This window comes from Coniophora puteana (assembly GCF_000271625.1).
Source record: "Coniophora puteana RWD-64-598 SS2 unplaced genomic scaffold CONPUscaffold_1, whole genome shotgun sequence".
NCBI classification, from domain to species: Eukaryota; Fungi; Basidiomycota; class Agaricomycetes; order Boletales; family Coniophoraceae; genus Coniophora; species Coniophora puteana.
Genome location: NW_006913053.1, coordinates 2,616,544 through 2,633,807, shown reverse-complemented (window position 1 = coordinate 2,633,807; position 17,264 = coordinate 2,616,544). Strand labels below are relative to the sequence as shown.

Below are 17,264 nucleotides of genomic sequence, written 5' to 3'. Positions count from 1 at the left end.
CGGTGGCTCTTGGTCGGAAGTCATAGCGTGATCAACATGCTTTGTCCCATCTCCAGAGATCATCCAGATGCCATCTTTGACATGTGCGAGAGCTGCGGCTATCGCATCCACCACATACTCTTCAGATCTACGTCGGGGAGTGGTGATATCTGAACCCAACATGCAGGGTGTGTGTCGGTGTTGAGCTCGTGATTCACACAAAGGTGTGTAAATTGTTCGTCCCTTTGCTTCGAAGCAGAACTGGCCTGTCGCCTGCCGTCTCTCCAAGCAGTTCATTGTACGTCTTCTTGGCTGCTTATTGCAATCGTTGGCTTGGCCTTGTGATAGACATCCGGCGGTGGGGAAACTTGACTCTGGGTCTACAAGAGATCGATGATTCATGCAATATGCCAGCAGCGCCACTCGCGCGTCTGCAGTACCCGTGTAGAGCATTATCCGGGATTGCTGGCTCGTGAAAGGAAGGACCAAGATCTGATAATGAAAGTGAGGAAGTGACGGCTACACTTTATATCTACTACACATCCCCAGTCGTCTAAGCCGCTTTGTTGCATCATAAAATGCTTTGTCCCGCTCTTCGTAGTGAGTGGTAGTCCAAACTGGTCATACATAGTCGATCAGTCCAGGCGTGAAATGTCGGCCACGTTTGTTGATGTCAAAGTGTTTTGATGGAACCTCGACAACAATTTACTTGCTGGCGTCTCGGTAACCTTCAAGGTTACTTTGTGTCCTAGTATGAAGTTGAAATACTACAGGGACGCCGTTCATCACTCAAAATCATCGAGATCGCTGGACGTGGTCTGCACTTACTATCAGTGCGGGCGTAATGTCCGCATACATCAAGGTCAAACTTTCCCCTGGCGATTTGGTCCAGGTCCAAATCTGCCGTCAGGATAGTTTCCGGCTCTCGCGATGGACCAGCCAAAATCTCCCCCAACGGGCTGACGATAACACTTCCTCCACTGATCATGATATTGTCTGCATTGCGATTGCTTTTGTCCGCGACGGCGTGATCGGGTGGGTAGTCTGCTTCCTTCGCGAACTGACAGGCAGACAAGACAAAACAGCGACCTTCTAGAGCAATGTGTGTCATCGTGCTTTGCCACTGTGGCCTTGCATCAACAGTGGGAGCGCAGTAAAGCTGTGTTCCTAAAGAATAGTAATACGTGCGCACTAGCAAAGGATTGGAGGTGAAAATGTTTTCTCTGCCTCACCAGTGGCAGTACTCGATGGACTTACATAAGGGCATATAATTTTCCCTGTAGAAGAGCGGCAATCATTAACAGCGCTTAGGTAGGAATACATACCATGGCCTGTTACGCACCAACATATGGCCGCGGATATCTTAGCCCTAGTGGCTTCCCTGCCAGCAGGATTATCATTCGTGATGGCGTCAAATCGTGCTTCCAGCACTGGGAGCGTGGAACCGTCGCCTTGGCCCCAGATGATGCGCTCAGTACCTGTGGGGACAAGCTTCCTGTGCTTCGCAACGAGGCCAGCGACTGGGTCGACAAAAATCGCAGTGCAGTACAGAGTACCCAGATCTTTCTCTATGACACCCATGACAACAAACACGTTGTGCTCCTTGCACGCTGCCTCGATGCGAGATATTGTGGGCGAAGGAATTTCGATCGCTCCCTGATAGTAGCGTAAAAATTCATCTCTGCCACTGTCTGATCGCTCGCCAACGACAGCGCCGAAGTGCGACATCTTTGGGTAGCCACCTATACTACATATGTCGGTTAGGAACCTCGGGTAATGATGCCAACCTTCGTGATAAACATACAATGCTTCCGGAAAGACAGCCAGCTGAGCTCCATCGCGTTCCTTGGCTAAGCACAACAGAATTTCAAACTTGCTTAGCGTGTTTTCCAGCGAGTAGGCTGCGGTACATGTCTGAACGACAGATGCGCGTATCACCCCAGCCATCGCTATAGCTGAAGCGCTGCAGGGTGGGCGCAGCAGTGTAGCTGAGTAACGGAACGAAAGCACCCACGGCACGGTCGGATCGCTTCTAACACACGAGTTTGCTATGCCATATTGAGCCATGTGATCGGATTGCAGGTGATGCACAATTCAGCACTTGCAAGATTAACATTAGTATGCAGGTTTCCTACCAAACCGCAAGGAGAAATCTATGAAATATTAAGCACTGGCGCCATTGAGCGGTGGGCTCTTGGGCAACCACTCCTTCGGGAAGTCTTTGAGAGATGGCCGATTACCGTCGCGCCCTCTCCGGTGGTCCCCCTTCTTTGCCTTCCTCGCCTTCGCCTCTAGATGCCTTTCGTCTAGTGGCAAAGCCTGATAGCCATTCTTTTTGGGGTTCTATCCGTCGGTCAGTTCGTGTATAAAGCCTTCAGAAGTGGTATACGCACATTTGCTTCTGCTACTAGCCGGTCAAGGGTGTCGCTAATCCACTTCAAGTTCATGGCGGGCTCAGGGAAGTCTTCGCACGAAATCTTGATATATCCGTGCTTAACTGTGGCATTGTTCTGGTAACCCGAGTCCTTAGGCGGTTCTGGTGTCCATCTTGCTCCAGCCAGGAGTTTAGCCGTATGAAGTGCAGCGTCTCCCTTCAAAGGAAGATGTTCGACAGGAACCACAACGGTTCGCTTTGGGGTCATGGGATGCTCTTCACCGGCAAAATCTACTGAGCGAACCGCCAGCGGGACCGAAGCAGTTGGTGGTGCGTATGGTTTACGAAAAGCTAAAGAGGGTAAAATCAATAAACGCGAGAGTGCGTACATTGATTCTAACGACGCACCGGTCAAACGCGGAACGTCATGGTCTATAAGCTGGAGATAATGGAGGAAGTCGCGTTTCTGCCGGAGGTCTATGTGCCCTCCAGCGGGAAGATCATCGTCTTGAAACGTTCTAAACTCGGAGATGTCGATGCCTCCCTCAACTGGCAAAGAACCGTGTTGGGCCGACCGTCGAGGGAACGCGGCGACGGAAGAGGAGTGGAATGCGCGTCGACAAACAATGAGAGAAGAAGCGCGTCGACAGACAGAAGATGAAGCCATATTGACGGGTGTAAGTCGTTTCGAGGAGCTAGTAGTCTCCGCTGACCAAATGTGGACACAAAAGATACTTGCACTTTGCTGAGCTCTGGAAACCACTCGTCGGGGAAGTGTCAATGGTAAGAAAACCGCACCTCGGCACCAAAGTGTTTATTGCTTCCGTTCCGCATCAGTGCGGCCTCAAATAGGCAAGAGTAGTACTGAACCACCGAGATCTTCCAAGGTCGACTACTGCTGCCCGGACTCTGGTCATCATGGTCGTGAGTGAATGAACCGTTGCTACTTGCAGATTGCTGTAACTCCCACTTATCGTTCCTCCCTTACTTCAGCGTCTTCAGCTGTCAATCAAGGCTGATTTAGAGAATGTCACAGATCTTGTGCCAGCTTCAGACTCGTTTGAGTACTTCTTCCAGGTTCATCTTGATTCTCTGTTGGGGGCTCACCTTTCACACCGATTGACTTTGCATCATCGCAGGTCAAATGTAACAGCTGTCATGAGATCCACCCGAAGTTTGTTTCTATGAACCGACTCGTATGTTTCTCTCTCACATTCAAGGGACTACTGAAAGATTGGATGGCTCATACCCCTATCACACACAGGAAGAAAGAGAAATGTCTGGTGGGAAAAACAATACCGCGCACTTTGTTTGGAGGTGTGGTAATTGCAAGCGAGAGAGTTCTGCAAAGTTTGATACCTCGCCGGTCCGACCATACTCGTCTGCAGCCAATGGCCAATTCGCACCTTTGCTGGTTATAGAGTGCCGTGGTCTAGAATTCACTGGCTTCGACCCACAGGTAGGGTCTTAGAGATCAAGTACCAGCATAATTCATCTTTCTGATCGTTCATATAGGGTACATGGAGATGTGTAGGAGAAGAATCGGGGACACCATTTGAAGTTTCACTCGAGGAGGAGGCGGAATGGATGGACTACGATGAGAAGGTTCGTCAGATTTCTGACACAAGAAACATCGTTCTGACATCCACCCAGGCAAAACTTCCTGCTGGCGTTTCAAACATTGAAAGCGAGTGGTCGAGAGCATAATCAGACTTAAGCCGTGAAAGCACCAGAACGAGAGCCTAGCGAAAAAAAATAGCCATATATACATAATGCGGTGTGTATCAACACGATTCCAAGATTTTGCCCGATATTGCCGTCCTTGATCCCGATTGTTTAAAGATGTGCTATCCGTCAACCACTGTCATGCCTAACGCTAGTCTCCTCCTCTCAAATATTGCCCAAACACTGACACCTTCGTCACGAGACGCAAGGGTATCCATGAGAATGAATAGACAATCTTAGGCCGTGGATTCATGATCTTGACGCCTACTTTCTCCTTGATTATCGTTCTCCGCGTTACCGTTCATTCGAGACTGCTGCTGTTTCCGACGACCTTCGAGTACGTCTCGCTTCCAACCTGAAGACGGGCTTGAACGGCCAGGAACGATGCTTGCAGCACGTTTGGCTGTATCCTTCCCTTTCTTCACGATCTTGGCTTGCTTCTTCTTCGCTTTCGTGAACTGTTCAATCCTGTGGTTGTTTATCGGTAACATATCGTGCAGGGGGCTGTGACATGAACACTCACCCCCATAGGGCAACTTCAGCGCTACTAATCTTGGCGTGACTCATGTCAACGCCACGCGCATTGAGGCCATCCACAAATCCGCGGAAGTGCTTATGGGGTGTAGTCAGTGCTATAGAGATTATGTCTAGTCCGATAGGCTCACATCAATGGACGTTCTGCGCGTCAATGGGCTTAGTAAACCATATGCATACCAGGTGCCATTCTTACCGATAATGACCTGACAAAGGCGAAAGCTTGGAGATAGCTCCATCTTTCACTGATATTAATCCAGCGGAAACTACGACACCGCCCCCAAGAAATGATGAATGCTGGAAAGTACCAGTTTCTAGGGTAGAAGTCATTCGATGAGCTCTTTGAGAGAAGACTTCTCAAACCTTTGATACCAATAAAAACGTTGACTTAATGAAGTTTATTTAAATTGGTCTGACAGTGTGAACGGACTTGGGAAATACTGACAGCTTTTGTCCTATTCGCCTTTAGTATGGCAAAAAAATCATGGCAAGCTAAGAACGCACCGCAACATAGATCCATGTATTCTTCCGCACCGTCTTCCGCAGAAGTCTATCCATCATCCCTTTGGGAGTCATTCGGCTTCTTAGCAGGTGCATAAAGCGACCTCGGCCATGGGGTTGGCCAACGTAATGGCTTGCTTCATTTTCCTGAACAGACCCTGACGAAACTGAGAGTGAAGACGCTGATGACGTGAAGCTACTCCGTCGAGGAAGGTCCTCTGCCTTGTCTACTTTCATCACGCCTCGGCCCTGACCTTGGTCTTTCCAGCGACCTGGGGCGGTGTCAACCAGAACTCCGTTCCGAGCCCATCGAAGCTTCCCCTCATTGTCGAAGTTGACCAGATAGTTTAGCCCTGCAAGTTTACGCCTCACTCTTCATAACATCGTATGGTCATATGCTAGCACTCACTTTCTTCAGGGGCAAGATAGCTTGAAAGAGCGAGAGATGTGAGTACAGCATATATTTCGACAATAAATCTTACATTATGCGCTGGAGGATCCATTTCAATTAGACACCAGCCGCCGACAGCACAAGCTTTGTACATACTCACTTCCTGTTCTAGTCGATCTCGAGGACACTCGTTAAGTGTAAGGTCTTTACCAGCACCCCTGTCCAGCCTGTAAGGAGCACATCAACTTCACTATACTGAGAGGAAGATGGTGAAAATCGAACCATTTGAAGAAATTTTCCGAGGTGTCCTCTTGTTGCCAGCGCCTATGATACCACTGATCTCATCCGTATTCATTCCCGGTGACATAAAATGAAGGCACCAAACAGGGTATGTGCATACCTTCACTGCGTAAGTCATTCGTAAGACGAGGTCAAGGTGCAATCAAACTCTAACTGCACTCACAATTGGATCCATAACGGTGTTTACTTTAAATCTCATAAATATCCAGTCGAATGGCATTGAGCAACAACTTGTCCACATACGCGTCGACTAACTCGAGCCAGTGCTGAGTTTCCAATATCTTCTCCTCTGCTGGTATACCATGTTCTGGGGTATCTTTCTCGTACATAGAGTTGTCATCTTGCAGACGAGCTGCTAGGAATGCAGCGCGTTTCCAGCGCGTCTTTGGATCGTTTCTGCCTCTATCAGCACCCTGCCTGTCCACCTACAAAAGCAAGAACGTATTAAGAGTTCTGGTGGACCACTAGGGTAGGGAAGAACGGCACCTGCATTTGAGCATGGATAGCAGCGTCCTTCCACCGCGTGTCTGGGTCAAACAACTTTGATCTGGAACGAGCCGCAACTTTCTTTCTCCACGCTCGCTGGATGGTCATAGCAGCATCTTCTTGCCTTCGCTTCTCTATATTGCTCGATCCTAGTATTTCGTCGAGTATCTCACTGACGGGTTCCATAGCGGCAGACGGTGACGGCATGCTAGTTCTTGGCAAGGGTAGCGCTGAACCAAGGTCTTGCAAAGCTCGGGCTCTCGAACTCCAAGGCAACCATGACGTCACGAGAACCAGTACAATGCAGTGAAAGCCAAATCCACGATTTAACCGAGCGTAACCAATAGAGTACAGATGCCTACGTACGCGTCATATACATTATTATAAGTGACAATATGGAAACAACAGCAACCGGATAATGCAGAGGAAGCAGAAGAAAATTGCTAGTCAAACAAATGAATGTCACTAAATGTATGCTTGGTGCGTGTGCTAGATGATGCTTGAGGGCAGTAGACAACAGGTGGGGGTATGTGCTGCAACCAAAAAGTACTTGTCCGTCTACTTGCAAAAGTCCGTGAAGAACCAGTCTTCGGGGAGTGCTAGATAGCGATGTTCTCGCAATTCCGCTGCTGTTGCCCGTTTATCGGGATCGCTATGGAGTCCTCGGTCATAAGCAGAAGGCTATCGCAGGAAACAATTTTACTTACACAGCAAAACACCTTTCTTTGAAGTCATTGCCCAAGTCGGATAGTACGAAGTCGGCGGGAAGCGGAGGCGATTCTGGTTGTTGATACAGCTGGACGCAGCGTCAGTTGCCTTCATAACCTGAAATCCGAATTTTCCCTACCCGAAGCATGACCGCGACCTCCTCATAATCACTCCAAGGACGTTTACCAGTCAGCATCTCATATACGACACATCCTACACTCCAGATATCAGCTTTGGAATTATAGCCTCGCAGGCCGGCTCGTGCGCTGATGACTTCAGGGGCCATCCAAAAGACAGTCCCTTGCATAGCCGTATGAGCGGCACCATTGAGTTCCGTGGTTCGCTTGGATATGCCAAAATCGGAGATCTTGCAGGTCCCATTGTTCTCCACAAGAATATTGTCAGCTTTAAGATCCTGTAACCACGTTAGTTCAAAAACTTTAGGTAGACTGAAGACATTCCAACCCGGTGCAAGATATTCTTGGAGTGGAGATATTCCAATCCAGCTAAAATCTGGGCTGTGAACGATTTGGTTACGTCCTCACCGAACTTCCCGTACTCTCTCAAACAGCTACCGACGGAACCGCCAGGTACGTACTCCAAAAAGCTGAAGAAGGTTTAGTAAAACGAACTTGGAAAAGATGAGCGTAAATTTACATGCTTAAGAAATCGGGAGTTTCTTCAAAACCAAGGTAGGTCACGATATTTGGATGATCAAGATCTTTCAAAGTCTCGCTCTCCATTTTAAGTGCCTGTACCAGGTTGGTCTGCCGACTGTCGTTCCTCTCGCTCTGAGACCGTGGCATTTCCACCTGCTTGACAGCGATCATATCACCCGTAGTAACATTCAGCGCGAGATAAACACGACCGTATGTTCCCTTGCCAATGAGTTCTCCTCGCACCCATTTGAAAATCGCTAAAATGGGAGATTAATGGTGAGGGGAGGAAAAAAGAGAGAAAACTCAGGGTGACTTACGTCTGGGACCGCCCGAAGGAGAATCTGGATGAACTCTGCTTAGATGATGCCGTGCATCGGTCGTAACCTCCTCAACTCGGCTTCCCCACAGTTTGGTACTTCGCTTCCTCATAACGTTAAAGGATGCGGCATCCGCCCGAGATGTTCGGTCAATCCTCCGTTTGTGCTCCTCCGCAACGTAGCGAATTGATTTCTTTCCTCTTGCAAGCCCATCAATGCCCCTTCCTATAGTCATAGGATCCTCGGCAGCTGTGGGAGATGTTCCTCCAGAGTTTGCTTCAATGACAGGTTTATCAAGGTCGTGGGATGGAAAGGCGTCTTCGAGTCGCTCGTAAAGCTCTTCCGGATTGGGTCGATTTTCATCTTCGAAAATCCCGCTCCGATGGTCATTCTTAATATGCCTGCGCGGTGGTCGAGGCTGCGGCGGGTAGTGAGGCGGTAAAACGGTAGGGATGGGAGGGTAATTGTTCAATGGTCCAAGGGTACGAGACTCGTCCGAAGCAGTCGAGACCGCCAACTTTGGTCTGTTCCCTCCTGGACTTAGGGGCTGAGGCTTAACTATCCACAAGCCGCTACCAGTAGGAGAGATTGGGCTTTCAGGTTTTATCCGGTGCTCCTGCATGGCCGCATGTATCGCTCCCTGCAAAGTGCTCAAGTCCTCAGGACGGACAGTTGCATCCGGACTATGATCGAGATTGTCGACCGGTGTTTGGCTTTGAGACGCCGACCCATCCTGCCTCATGCGCCGTGTATGGTGAGCTGGCAGGAGCGAGCTGGGAATATCATAATGGTTATCTTCCCGCAATGGGACTTCACCAAATCTGTTCTTAGTAAAGCTAGGCGAGGCATTTGGACGGTCATCCAGAGATTGCGGATGTCCATGTTGAAGAGGCGACGCTGAGGAGGGGCGTTGTGGATACAAGTCCTGGTTTGCAGGATTTAGGTACGTGGGAGGTGACTGAAGGGCTTGTGTCGGGGGCAAGGGACGGGAAGGAATGGGCATAGGGGGCGTGGCAGAGTTGAATCCGGAAGGACGACCAGCGGCTGATCGTGAGTTATGAGGAGGGCTTGCCGGTGATTTGAACTCCATGCTTTTCGCGATTTTGAGAGGATGGGGTGGCCAATGAGTCGGTGGCTTTGAGTCTTTGTTGGCAATCCATGTGGAGACAAAATTCGCGGGAACGCGAGTACCACCATGCGACGGCTTTTTCTTTTTCCGGCTAGTAGACGGTGAACGCACCGCGGTCGCTGACCCAGAGGGCTTATCGGATATATCCCATATGTCTTCGGTGGGCCGCGACGGACGTTCTTTCCTAACGGTATGAGAGGAAGGAGGCGAGGTGGAGTCGACTGCACGCTGAACATCGCGTGACGGTTCCGGCGCGACCTCATTATCATCAACATCGGATACGCCGTCTCTTGCCCGACGGCGGGCTCCAATCAGTTCGCCATGAGATTGTTTATGTCGTATACCTTTGCCGTACGAGCTGCTCGGTGTATCATCGTGCGCTCGACTAGACTGATGAGGTTTGATGGAAATAGGAGATGAAGGATGACGGCCTTCAAATTTAGCAGTGCGGGGCGATTGATGAGCGGCTGCCAATGGGTAGGGGCGGATAGTAGCCCTGTTGTCCGCTCGGCTGTCTGACTCATCATAATCATCTGAGGGCTCGTAGCCTGTATCACCGCCATGATCCTCAGAGGAAACACTACCATCGTCTGGAGGCCTACGAGGGACAAGTGGGACACAGGGGACAACAGGAAGGAGAGGTGGAGGAGGGACATGTCTGATAGGAGAGAAGGACTGGGAAAGGGGATGCACAAGTGCTTCTGGGTGTGATACAAGAAACTTGAGAGAACCCGCACTGTCTCCCCGTTCCCGTATGACACGCAATAGTTCATCGTCCGAGAGCGCACTGCTAGTGGCCATTTGACCCACTTCGGTTAGATAAATTGCAAACCGACCATCTCTATCGTCATCGGGGACACGAAACTATGGGCAGATTAATGTCACGCCCGAGGTGGACTCATTGGGCGACTTACAGCTGAGAAAATGCGTTCCCAAACATATGCAGCGCTTGGGGGATCCATAACATCCAGCGTACGCCATTCTTTGGAGTCGAAAGTCACGAAAAAGCGGATCTCATCCTGTGAATTGGGTGGGGATGAATAGGTCGGTAACGCCTCCAATGTAAATCAGTAAGCGCCTTGAAGAGACTTTCCGAGACATACCTTCGGAAAGGATTCAGGAACGGGATGGCGGTCTGAGGGTACACGCTGATGATGGTGAGTTACACGGTGGAGACTTGACACGGAGCTGTCGGGCCTCTCGAGATGATCTCCAGCGACGTGCGCCCTGTCAGGTACTTGCTGACCTGGAGTACTGGGGGGAGGAGTGGAGCTAGGGGCCTGTGAAGAGGTATTGCTTGAACCGGGTGATATGGGATGCGGGGGGATGTGGTTTGGGTAGAAATGAGTGTCAACGTTAGGTTTGCCAGGACGCTGGTTGGGGGTATGATTGGGAGGAGAGGGACGGCCTTGCTGATAGGGCGATGGTGATGGCTGGTACTGCTGGGGATAGTAGGGGGTGTTAGCCGGCTCTTCGTCTGAGTCGTCGACATCTGGGTCCGGGTTGGAGACGACGAGGATGCGGCCACGATTGCGATGTGCGCTGGAGCGAGTGTCCTCTGATGTGGCCATGATATGCATTGCTCTGTGTGGACTCGTTTCCACGATCGAGGGAGGGGATGGGGGCAAGCAGACCGCCGTTGTCGAGTACGGCGAGGGGAGGAAGGAGAGTTAAATTCGGATATGGTGATGGGCAGTTATGTAAGGAACATGATGCACCAGCTAGGAAAACAAGGCAGACGCGAGGCACACCACCCGCTACAGCTGCGCAACGCCTCGCAACGCCCATGACTGCATGGCACACGCACATGCACTCGAGCTTACATCCCTCCTCATCTGACCGAATATCAAGTTCAATTTCATCCTACACTCAGCTCCGCGAGTATTACAACATACATTACTACATTGCCTACTGTTCAATCCGTCATCGTGTGTATGTATCCCCATTACTCCAATGCCTTCTCCTTTGGACCATCCAAAATTTCCTCAAAATTAATCTGCTCATCCATCAGATTACACCGCCTATGCGGAGGCGTTCCATAACCAACGTACCCTTGGAAAGTCTGCACGCTCCCCGAGCATAGTCTCCCCCCATGACAAGAGCTTAAGCAGTTGCACCAGCTTCACCTCCTTACCTTGACTCAAGCTTTCCAAAATCGCCGCATTGACTTCTCCCGCTGTCTTCATTCGCTGTGCGGGGGAAAGCAGCTCGGATATAGAGCTTGGAGCATTTGTATTACTACCTGGACCGCAATCGAACGCCAGAAGAGCCATCGTCCGCTCCAGTTCCCCGAGGAACTCGGGGCTCTCTTCCCCCCGAGGAGCCAACTCTTCCTGCGCAAACTGAAGCGCTTCTCGGGTACGTCCACGTCGGATCAGCTCAATGAGCCTTTGCTGCTGAAGATGGAAGTACAAGCCACGATTCGTGTCCAATATCTATAGTTAGGGTTGTGAGTACAATGTTTGAAGAAGGTCGTAACTTGGGAGTGAGGGGGGAGATCATATTGAAGACTGAAGTGTTTGTGTATCATCACCGCCCGGCATAGGGGCTTAGAGTGGTGCATGTAGAAATTTAATCTTGCGAAACGGTGTACACAATAATATACGGAAGGGGAGCTTACTCACTTCTGGATTCAAGTCATTGACTCGTGTGATGGCTTCCTCGACATCGCCGCGTTGGAGAGCCTCTCGTATGACCATGCGACTTTCGATACTATCAAAATCCACAGGAGATTGAACGTTAGCCTCGGCGCTGAACTCTTCCGCCGCAGACTTGTAACCCTCGATAACCAGGTAATCCATGATCAGCCGGTTGAGGTCACTAGAGATCAATGTTAACTAACGCACAATAGATGGAAGAAGTGCGAAAAAAGGCGAATCAGATAATACAAAACATTTGTGCTCAACTCAGTAGTTCAGAGAGATTCCCAATGATGTTCACATCCTACGAAGCAAAAATGAATCATGTACGCACTCTTTCGAGACTTGCACTTCGTGCAGGCGCCGCTCCCAGTCATCCTTGACTATAAGCGTCTTAGGCGGCTAGGGTTAAGTGAGAAGGCTGACTGGTAAAAGCAAGAAGCAAGGATACGAACCATGTGTACTACAGGGCCAAGACGGACAGCGTTTTAAACGCAATGGACTTAAGGGTAGGCGTTGGGCTGCCCAAAAAAGTCGCACGGCGTGCACATGACTTTGCGTCTAAAATCTGATCAAGTACAGTAAGTTACTTGCGCGAGTTTTGACTAATTGGCTTATGACGAGCTTATAGGTAACGCATCTTCAATGTAGCTTGTGCTGGTTCCCGATAAGGTACAGTACTAGTCATACTATCAGGCTGGCAGTAACTCAGGGGCTCTCATATGATGTGCAGCGCCATCGGCATCCCTAGGAAAGATTTATACTCTTTATGCACCCATATACAGCACCAGATGTGCGAGTTTTGACTACACATTCGTGGACGAATCCGCTGCGCCAGTTGTCAAGCATAGCGCTACCACTGCAACGGCGTTACTCAAAGATCATCGAAACCGCAGTTGGATTTGCCACCCGCGTGGCATACACCCGCAGACTGGCCAGAACTTTGAGCTGGCAGGACGCAGCGTGAAGCAGGAGCTGAGGTTTAATCAGGTTTTGGAAACAATCCCTCCAGCTCTGATCATGTTGAAGAAGTCCTCTTGGCCTAATGCAACTACATAGGGATGGACTTAAGTTGCATAAGGGAGCTTAGTCAACTCAACACATACCTTCCTTCCCTCTTCCAAGTATATTGTCCTTGCTCTTGCCCTTGCCCTTATTTCGGACCTGCTTATCAAACGATGGCGCCGGCAGCGAAGGCTTTCCAGTCCCGCGCGAGGCCTTGTCGGTTTCAGCAGCTTTGACAGCAGCGGTTTGAGATTGTTGGATAGCGTTGAACAGCTTCACAACTACGCTATTAGTTTGTAGAGTTATCTTAATAGTTCAAGCACTCACCACCTCGCTGGGCTACTTTACGCAAAGCCCGCTCACTCTCACCTCCCCAGCCGCCAATGACATCTGTGACGTGACCTTTATCTTCCTTCTCCTTCTTTTCGACCTGAAGGACCTTTTTTGCTTTTAGCTCAAGTTTGGCGTTAGTTCTTTGCCTGTTGACCGAGGGCTTGAGGGAAAGAGGTAGAGCAGAAGGGGCTTCAGTGTCAAGTAATGACTGAAGTGTGGCGCCAAACTGAGAAGGCTCGGTGGCTCGTCGTTTCCGTTTGAGAGTCTTTTTTGATTTGGACCATTTTACATCTGCGATCTCTGCGTCCGTGTCTGGCGAGCTAGCTTCGCTCATGCCAGGAGCCTCTTGATCAGAGCTCTCAGAATTCTCTGAGCGAGCTTCCGCATTAGTTGAGTCGTCCAAGTGCAAAGGGCTGCGAGAAAAGCGCGGTCGTTTGAGGGACGGAGACGACATGACGATCAAGAGCAGGTTTGGTCTTGTCGGAGAATTGACTAGTCAACGGTTCGCAGTAGTTGCCCAGTGGGGAATTAGGACTGATTATAGATTTCAGTAAGCACTAATCTACGTTTCTATGCTTGTAGCGGACGGCCAGCGACGTGGATCGCGTACCTTCACTAGTCCTTGTCACTCCGTGTCGCTATTGCAGCCATCCGCACCGGACTCTATCACCCGTGTCGTGCAGGCATTCGGCATCGACAACCTCAGCTGCATCCCAGCTGGATTAAAACGCGTCTGTTGGCATCTCACCTCAACGCGGTATTGAGCGTTGTAGGGACGCATCGCTGGGCCTCTTGGATAAGCCAGTACGTTGCCAGTACAACCCGCTAGTCATGACATCAGCCTCTCTTGGAACCCTGGACTTCTCTCCCGAGCCAGACCTGCATCCGCTGTATCCCACTCCGGCTCACCTCGCACCACTCTTCTCCCCAAACTCAGGCCTCTCACCGTTGCAGAAACAGGAGCTGGGATCCCATTGTCTGACGCGCTCCTGCGTGTTTGGCGACTTCTCCTTGCTATCATACCTGCTTTCTGATCCTCACGCTCAGCATTACATTGACCTCAGCGCCCGCGACGAAGATGGGTTGGGACTGGTCAGCCTAATCATCCAGGGCTTTGGCTCAGAGTCGGACAAAGACGTTGAGAGAGAGGAGTGTGTTCGTCTTCTGATCTCCCAGGGCGCAGACATAACTGGTGTAGACAACGGTATGGTGTACATCTCCAACGATCTCCCCGAGGTCCCTAACATCTGATCACGAAAGCTGGTTGGACGCCGTTACATCATGCTGCCCTTTATTCCCCGCCTACTTTAATATCGCATCTGATGACCCATGGTTGCTCTCCCTTGGCGGTAACCCGGAGAAAGCTGACTGCTTTGGATATTATCACGGCACACACCATCCTTCCCGGGCGGAACGATGTCGCCCTGCTGCTAGAGGAAAGCATGCGTACCGAAGGGTGGACAGGTGGACGGGTTGAAGAGAAGCGAAGGGCCCTTGACGAGCGTCTCCGTCGCAAAGGGAAGCGGAAGGCAGTTCAGGATAGAGTGACACAGATTCTATCTTTACCACCTCGTTGGTGGGATGCCGAAAACTTCGACAACGACGACGATTCGTCCGGCTCCGACATTGAGGATGAAGTCAGCGAGCAAGTTTATGTACGTGAGAGTCCTCGGCATTAAAGATGATATTCACTCTGATTAACTTCTGCGAAGACCCCTTCTGCGGACTTTGCGAATATGCTTGCGTGGTCACCACAGGAACTACCAAATATCCTCGACTCGTTAATAAACAAGCTTCGCCCTGCCTTACGAAGCACACAGGTAGCGAACACGCTTTACCTGATGGCACGATTTGCATGCCTCACTTGTGACCCTGACTGGGTAGAGAACCTGCTCATAAGCGCAGCCGATGCTATTGAGGAGAGGTACTATGTAAGTTCTTACAGCCTAAATCACAATTCAACATACGTATAACAAGATATTTCAGAACGACTCTGAAGACATCACCGCCTTGGTCTACTGGTTATACAACACAACCATTTTACTGCATCTCATCAAATGCGATAACTCTATCAGTGAAGCCTGTGAAATGATAGGTTCTTCGGAGCTGCTAGAAGAACTTATTAACCCTATATTTGGTGCGATCGTAACATGAAACCTAGTCTATTGACGCTTATAATTTGTTTAGTTTTCATCATTCGCTTCGCCGAGAGACGTATTGACCAATTCATGAATCCAGCCCTTCTGGATCATACACCATTATCTTCCGAATTCGACTCGGTGCGGTTCGAATCAGAGTGGTCATTCTTGCGCCCCTTTAGCAGCAAGAAAAAGGCCCATAGTAATTCAAGCACTCCCAATACCACTCCAATGCGTAATGGTACACCATCCTCTCCACCTTTCACCGCCAGTCGACCACCTTCACCGTCCTCCTCCCTTGCAGCTTCGCCGCCCTCAAAAGGGTTTGCCTCACTAAGAAGTAGCATAGCCCGCGCGAGGACGTCCACGGGTGGTTCCATACAGACAATGTTCAACGACACTGCCCAGTCACCTGTTCAAGAGTTAACATCGTTCCTCACAGCCCTTCACACGTTCTTGGTTCTGTCAGATATCAATCCTGCACTAGTTGGTCAGTTCTGGTCCCAAGTAATTTACTGGACATCTTGTGAGCGACTGCTTTTCCATACTCTCAAATCATACGAAGGCTGATTTTATATTCAGGCGAGCTATTTAACCGCATTCTATCAAGGAAAAAATATGTCTGTCGGTAAGCCTGCGTAGCATGATCTCACACCTGAGGCTGACTTGGACAGTTCGAGAGCCGTTCAAATCAACATGAACCTGTCCGTCCTCGAAGAATGGATTGATGACGTCGGGCTCCATAAAGGCATTGCTTCCCACTTTGCACCCCTTCGTGAACTGCTGAGCTGGCTACAAGTACGCCCTATCACCTTTTCAGGGGCATTCGATTGAATGATTTGTAGTGCTTGTCTTCGATCACAGACTTCCTCAATCTAGTGGCCACAATCCAAACGATGAAAAACATCAATCCCCTACAGGTTTGAAAATTCTCCTTTCGATTGATGGACTGCGCTGAGATAATTAGATGCGACGTGCCGTTCGGGACTACAAATACGAAGTTAACGAAGGCAGGATGACGGAAGAGTGTTTTCAATATCTAACGCAGCTTCAGAAGGACTGGGAGCGACATAGAGTGAAGATTGGTGTAGAGGCTCTCCGCAAAGAGGTGGGTGCCTCATCAATCGCCTTTCATTTTTCTCGACTAATGCGTTTCAAGATGGGTGATCGTGAGCGCGAGCGAGAAGAATATGAAGACAGTGTTTCCCACGATGAGGCACCAAATTCAAGCTCAAGACCGGAGAGCTCGATAGAGATCGATGTTGCACAGCGTAACATCGACTTGATGTTTGACAAATCTGCGGAGAAGTCCGACTGGGAGCCGTCAAGACCACCACAAGCCCTAGGCGAACTCTTAGATTCCCGATTCATGCTCCCACTCCTCCTACCATCGGATCCCCGCATGCTCGCTGCATCTTCTAGAAAAACTGCTATCATTGATCATGGGCGATCAACCCACCCCCAACCATTCAATGATGCACGAAGTGTCAGTACTGTCAGCACCACCGATAAAGGACTCATGCTTTGGTCATTACACTCGCGGAGAGTACGTGATATTGAAGCAAGCCTATTGCGGTGGGTAGATGGTACCAGGACCTCGGCGCGTCCACTGCCTCTTCCAACGAGTGCCGACCTCGACGTAGAGGATGACAGCAAGGATCCTTCACTCTCAGATAACTCCGAACTTGGATCGCACGACGACGTCGTCGTTAAAGTCACACCTCTGACTAGAAAGCCGTCTGCTAGGAGGGGCCGGCCAAGTACGGGGGGAGAGGCAGAGACCCCAGTGCCATTGTCGCCTTTGGAGCCTATTGAGCAGTCTATCGCTTAATGTTGGACATTCACTCGCATTTTATGGAGACTTCATGGCTTGTAATTAGGGACTACAACATATCATTAGTGGCCCTCCTCAGGCTATAGATAGCTACAAATCTAGCTATGTATCATGATCTTTTTTGACCTTTTCAAGTTGGTCAACACTATGTCCTCGCTTGATACCGCTTCTGGCATGGTCAGGTTTGGAAAGGTCGCAGGCTGAAGGTAATT

General features: G+C 50.0%; 9 protein-coding genes across 9 annotated transcripts; 2 read left to right on the top strand and 7 right to left on the bottom strand.

Annotated features, from left to right (window-relative positions):
• Positions 1-458: 458 nt before the first annotated feature.
• Positions 459-1,968, bottom strand: CONPUDRAFT_95696 (carbon-nitrogen hydrolase). Its single transcript, XM_007765302.1, has 5 exons — positions 1,784-1,968; positions 1,322-1,726; positions 1,237-1,256; positions 808-1,170; positions 459-746 (listed from the first exon to the last, which is right to left on the bottom strand). Exons 1-5 carry the CDS (start codon positions 1,924-1,926, stop codon positions 685-687), a joined length of 993 nt encoding a protein of 330 aa, XP_007763492.1. The 5' UTR covers positions 1,927-1,968; the 3' UTR covers positions 459-684.
• A 174-nt stretch (positions 1,969-2,142) lies between these two features.
• Positions 2,143-3,020, bottom strand: CONPUDRAFT_46120 (uncharacterized protein; the record flags this gene model as incomplete). Its single annotated transcript, XM_007764383.1, has 3 exons — positions 2,143-2,322; positions 2,373-2,704; positions 2,762-3,020. The coding sequence occupies 3 exons, from the start codon at positions 3,018-3,020 to the stop codon at positions 2,143-2,145; spliced, it is 771 nt and encodes a 256-aa protein (XP_007762573.1).
• Positions 3,021-3,233: 213 nt separating this feature from the next.
• CONPUDRAFT_79039 (DUF866-domain-containing protein) lies at positions 3,234-4,163 on the top strand. Its single transcript, XM_007764614.1, has 6 exons — positions 3,234-3,277; positions 3,347-3,430; positions 3,493-3,549; positions 3,618-3,812; positions 3,869-3,958; positions 4,007-4,163. Exons 1-6 carry the CDS (start codon positions 3,272-3,274, stop codon positions 4,058-4,060), a joined length of 486 nt encoding a protein of 161 aa, XP_007762804.1. The 5' UTR covers positions 3,234-3,271; the 3' UTR covers positions 4,061-4,163.
• A 941-nt stretch (positions 4,164-5,104) lies between these two features.
• On the bottom strand, positions 5,105-5,464 carry CONPUDRAFT_45214 (uncharacterized protein; the record flags this gene model as incomplete). Its single annotated transcript, XM_007764315.1, has 1 exon — positions 5,105-5,464. A coding segment is annotated over one exon (360 nt), but the record flags the coding sequence as incomplete, so codon positions are not given.
• Positions 5,465-5,992: 528 nt separating this feature from the next.
• CONPUDRAFT_148852 (uncharacterized protein) lies at positions 5,993-6,497 on the bottom strand (the record flags this gene model as incomplete). Its single annotated transcript, XM_007765300.1, has 2 exons — positions 5,993-6,229; positions 6,291-6,497. 2 exons carry the CDS (start codon positions 6,495-6,497, stop codon positions 5,993-5,995), a joined length of 444 nt encoding a protein of 147 aa, XP_007763490.1.
• Positions 6,498-6,848: 351 nt separating this feature from the next.
• On the bottom strand, positions 6,849-8,596 carry CONPUDRAFT_45618 (Pkinase-domain-containing protein; the record flags this gene model as incomplete). The annotated part of the gene is made up of 6 exons (XM_007764343.1): positions 6,849-6,942; positions 6,998-7,086; positions 7,138-7,413; positions 7,464-7,605; positions 7,656-7,914; positions 7,975-8,596. The coding sequence occupies 6 exons, from the start codon at positions 8,594-8,596 to the stop codon at positions 6,849-6,851; spliced, it is 1,482 nt and encodes a 493-aa protein (XP_007762533.1).
• Positions 8,597-10,942: 2,346 nt separating this feature from the next.
• Positions 10,943-12,216, bottom strand: CONPUDRAFT_115520 (lish motif-containing protein). Its single transcript, XM_007765298.1, has 5 exons — positions 12,198-12,216; positions 12,077-12,144; positions 11,728-11,923; positions 11,155-11,538; positions 10,943-11,099 (listed from the first exon to the last, which is right to left on the bottom strand). The coding sequence occupies exons 1-5, from the start codon at positions 12,198-12,200 to the stop codon at positions 11,049-11,051; spliced, it is 702 nt and encodes a 233-aa protein (XP_007763488.1). The 5' UTR covers positions 12,201-12,216; the 3' UTR covers positions 10,943-11,048.
• A 512-nt stretch (positions 12,217-12,728) lies between these two features.
• Positions 12,729-13,414, bottom strand: CONPUDRAFT_44036 (uncharacterized protein; the record flags this gene model as incomplete). The annotated part of the gene is made up of 3 exons (XM_007764229.1): positions 12,729-12,793; positions 12,849-13,028; positions 13,075-13,414. 3 exons carry the CDS (start codon positions 13,412-13,414, stop codon positions 12,729-12,731), a joined length of 585 nt encoding a protein of 194 aa, XP_007762419.1.
• A 258-nt stretch (positions 13,415-13,672) lies between these two features.
• CONPUDRAFT_161452 (uncharacterized protein) lies at positions 13,673-17,049 on the top strand (the record flags this gene model as incomplete). Its single annotated transcript, XM_007765297.1, has 10 exons — positions 13,673-14,284; positions 14,341-14,735; positions 14,793-15,011; positions 15,067-15,217; positions 15,268-15,744; positions 15,801-15,846; positions 15,893-16,016; positions 16,064-16,138; positions 16,186-16,326; positions 16,378-17,049. Exons 1-10 carry the CDS (start codon positions 13,912-13,914, stop codon positions 17,047-17,049), a joined length of 2,673 nt encoding a protein of 890 aa, XP_007763487.1. The 5' UTR covers positions 13,673-13,911.
• Between the last annotated feature and the right edge of the window lie 215 nt (positions 17,050-17,264).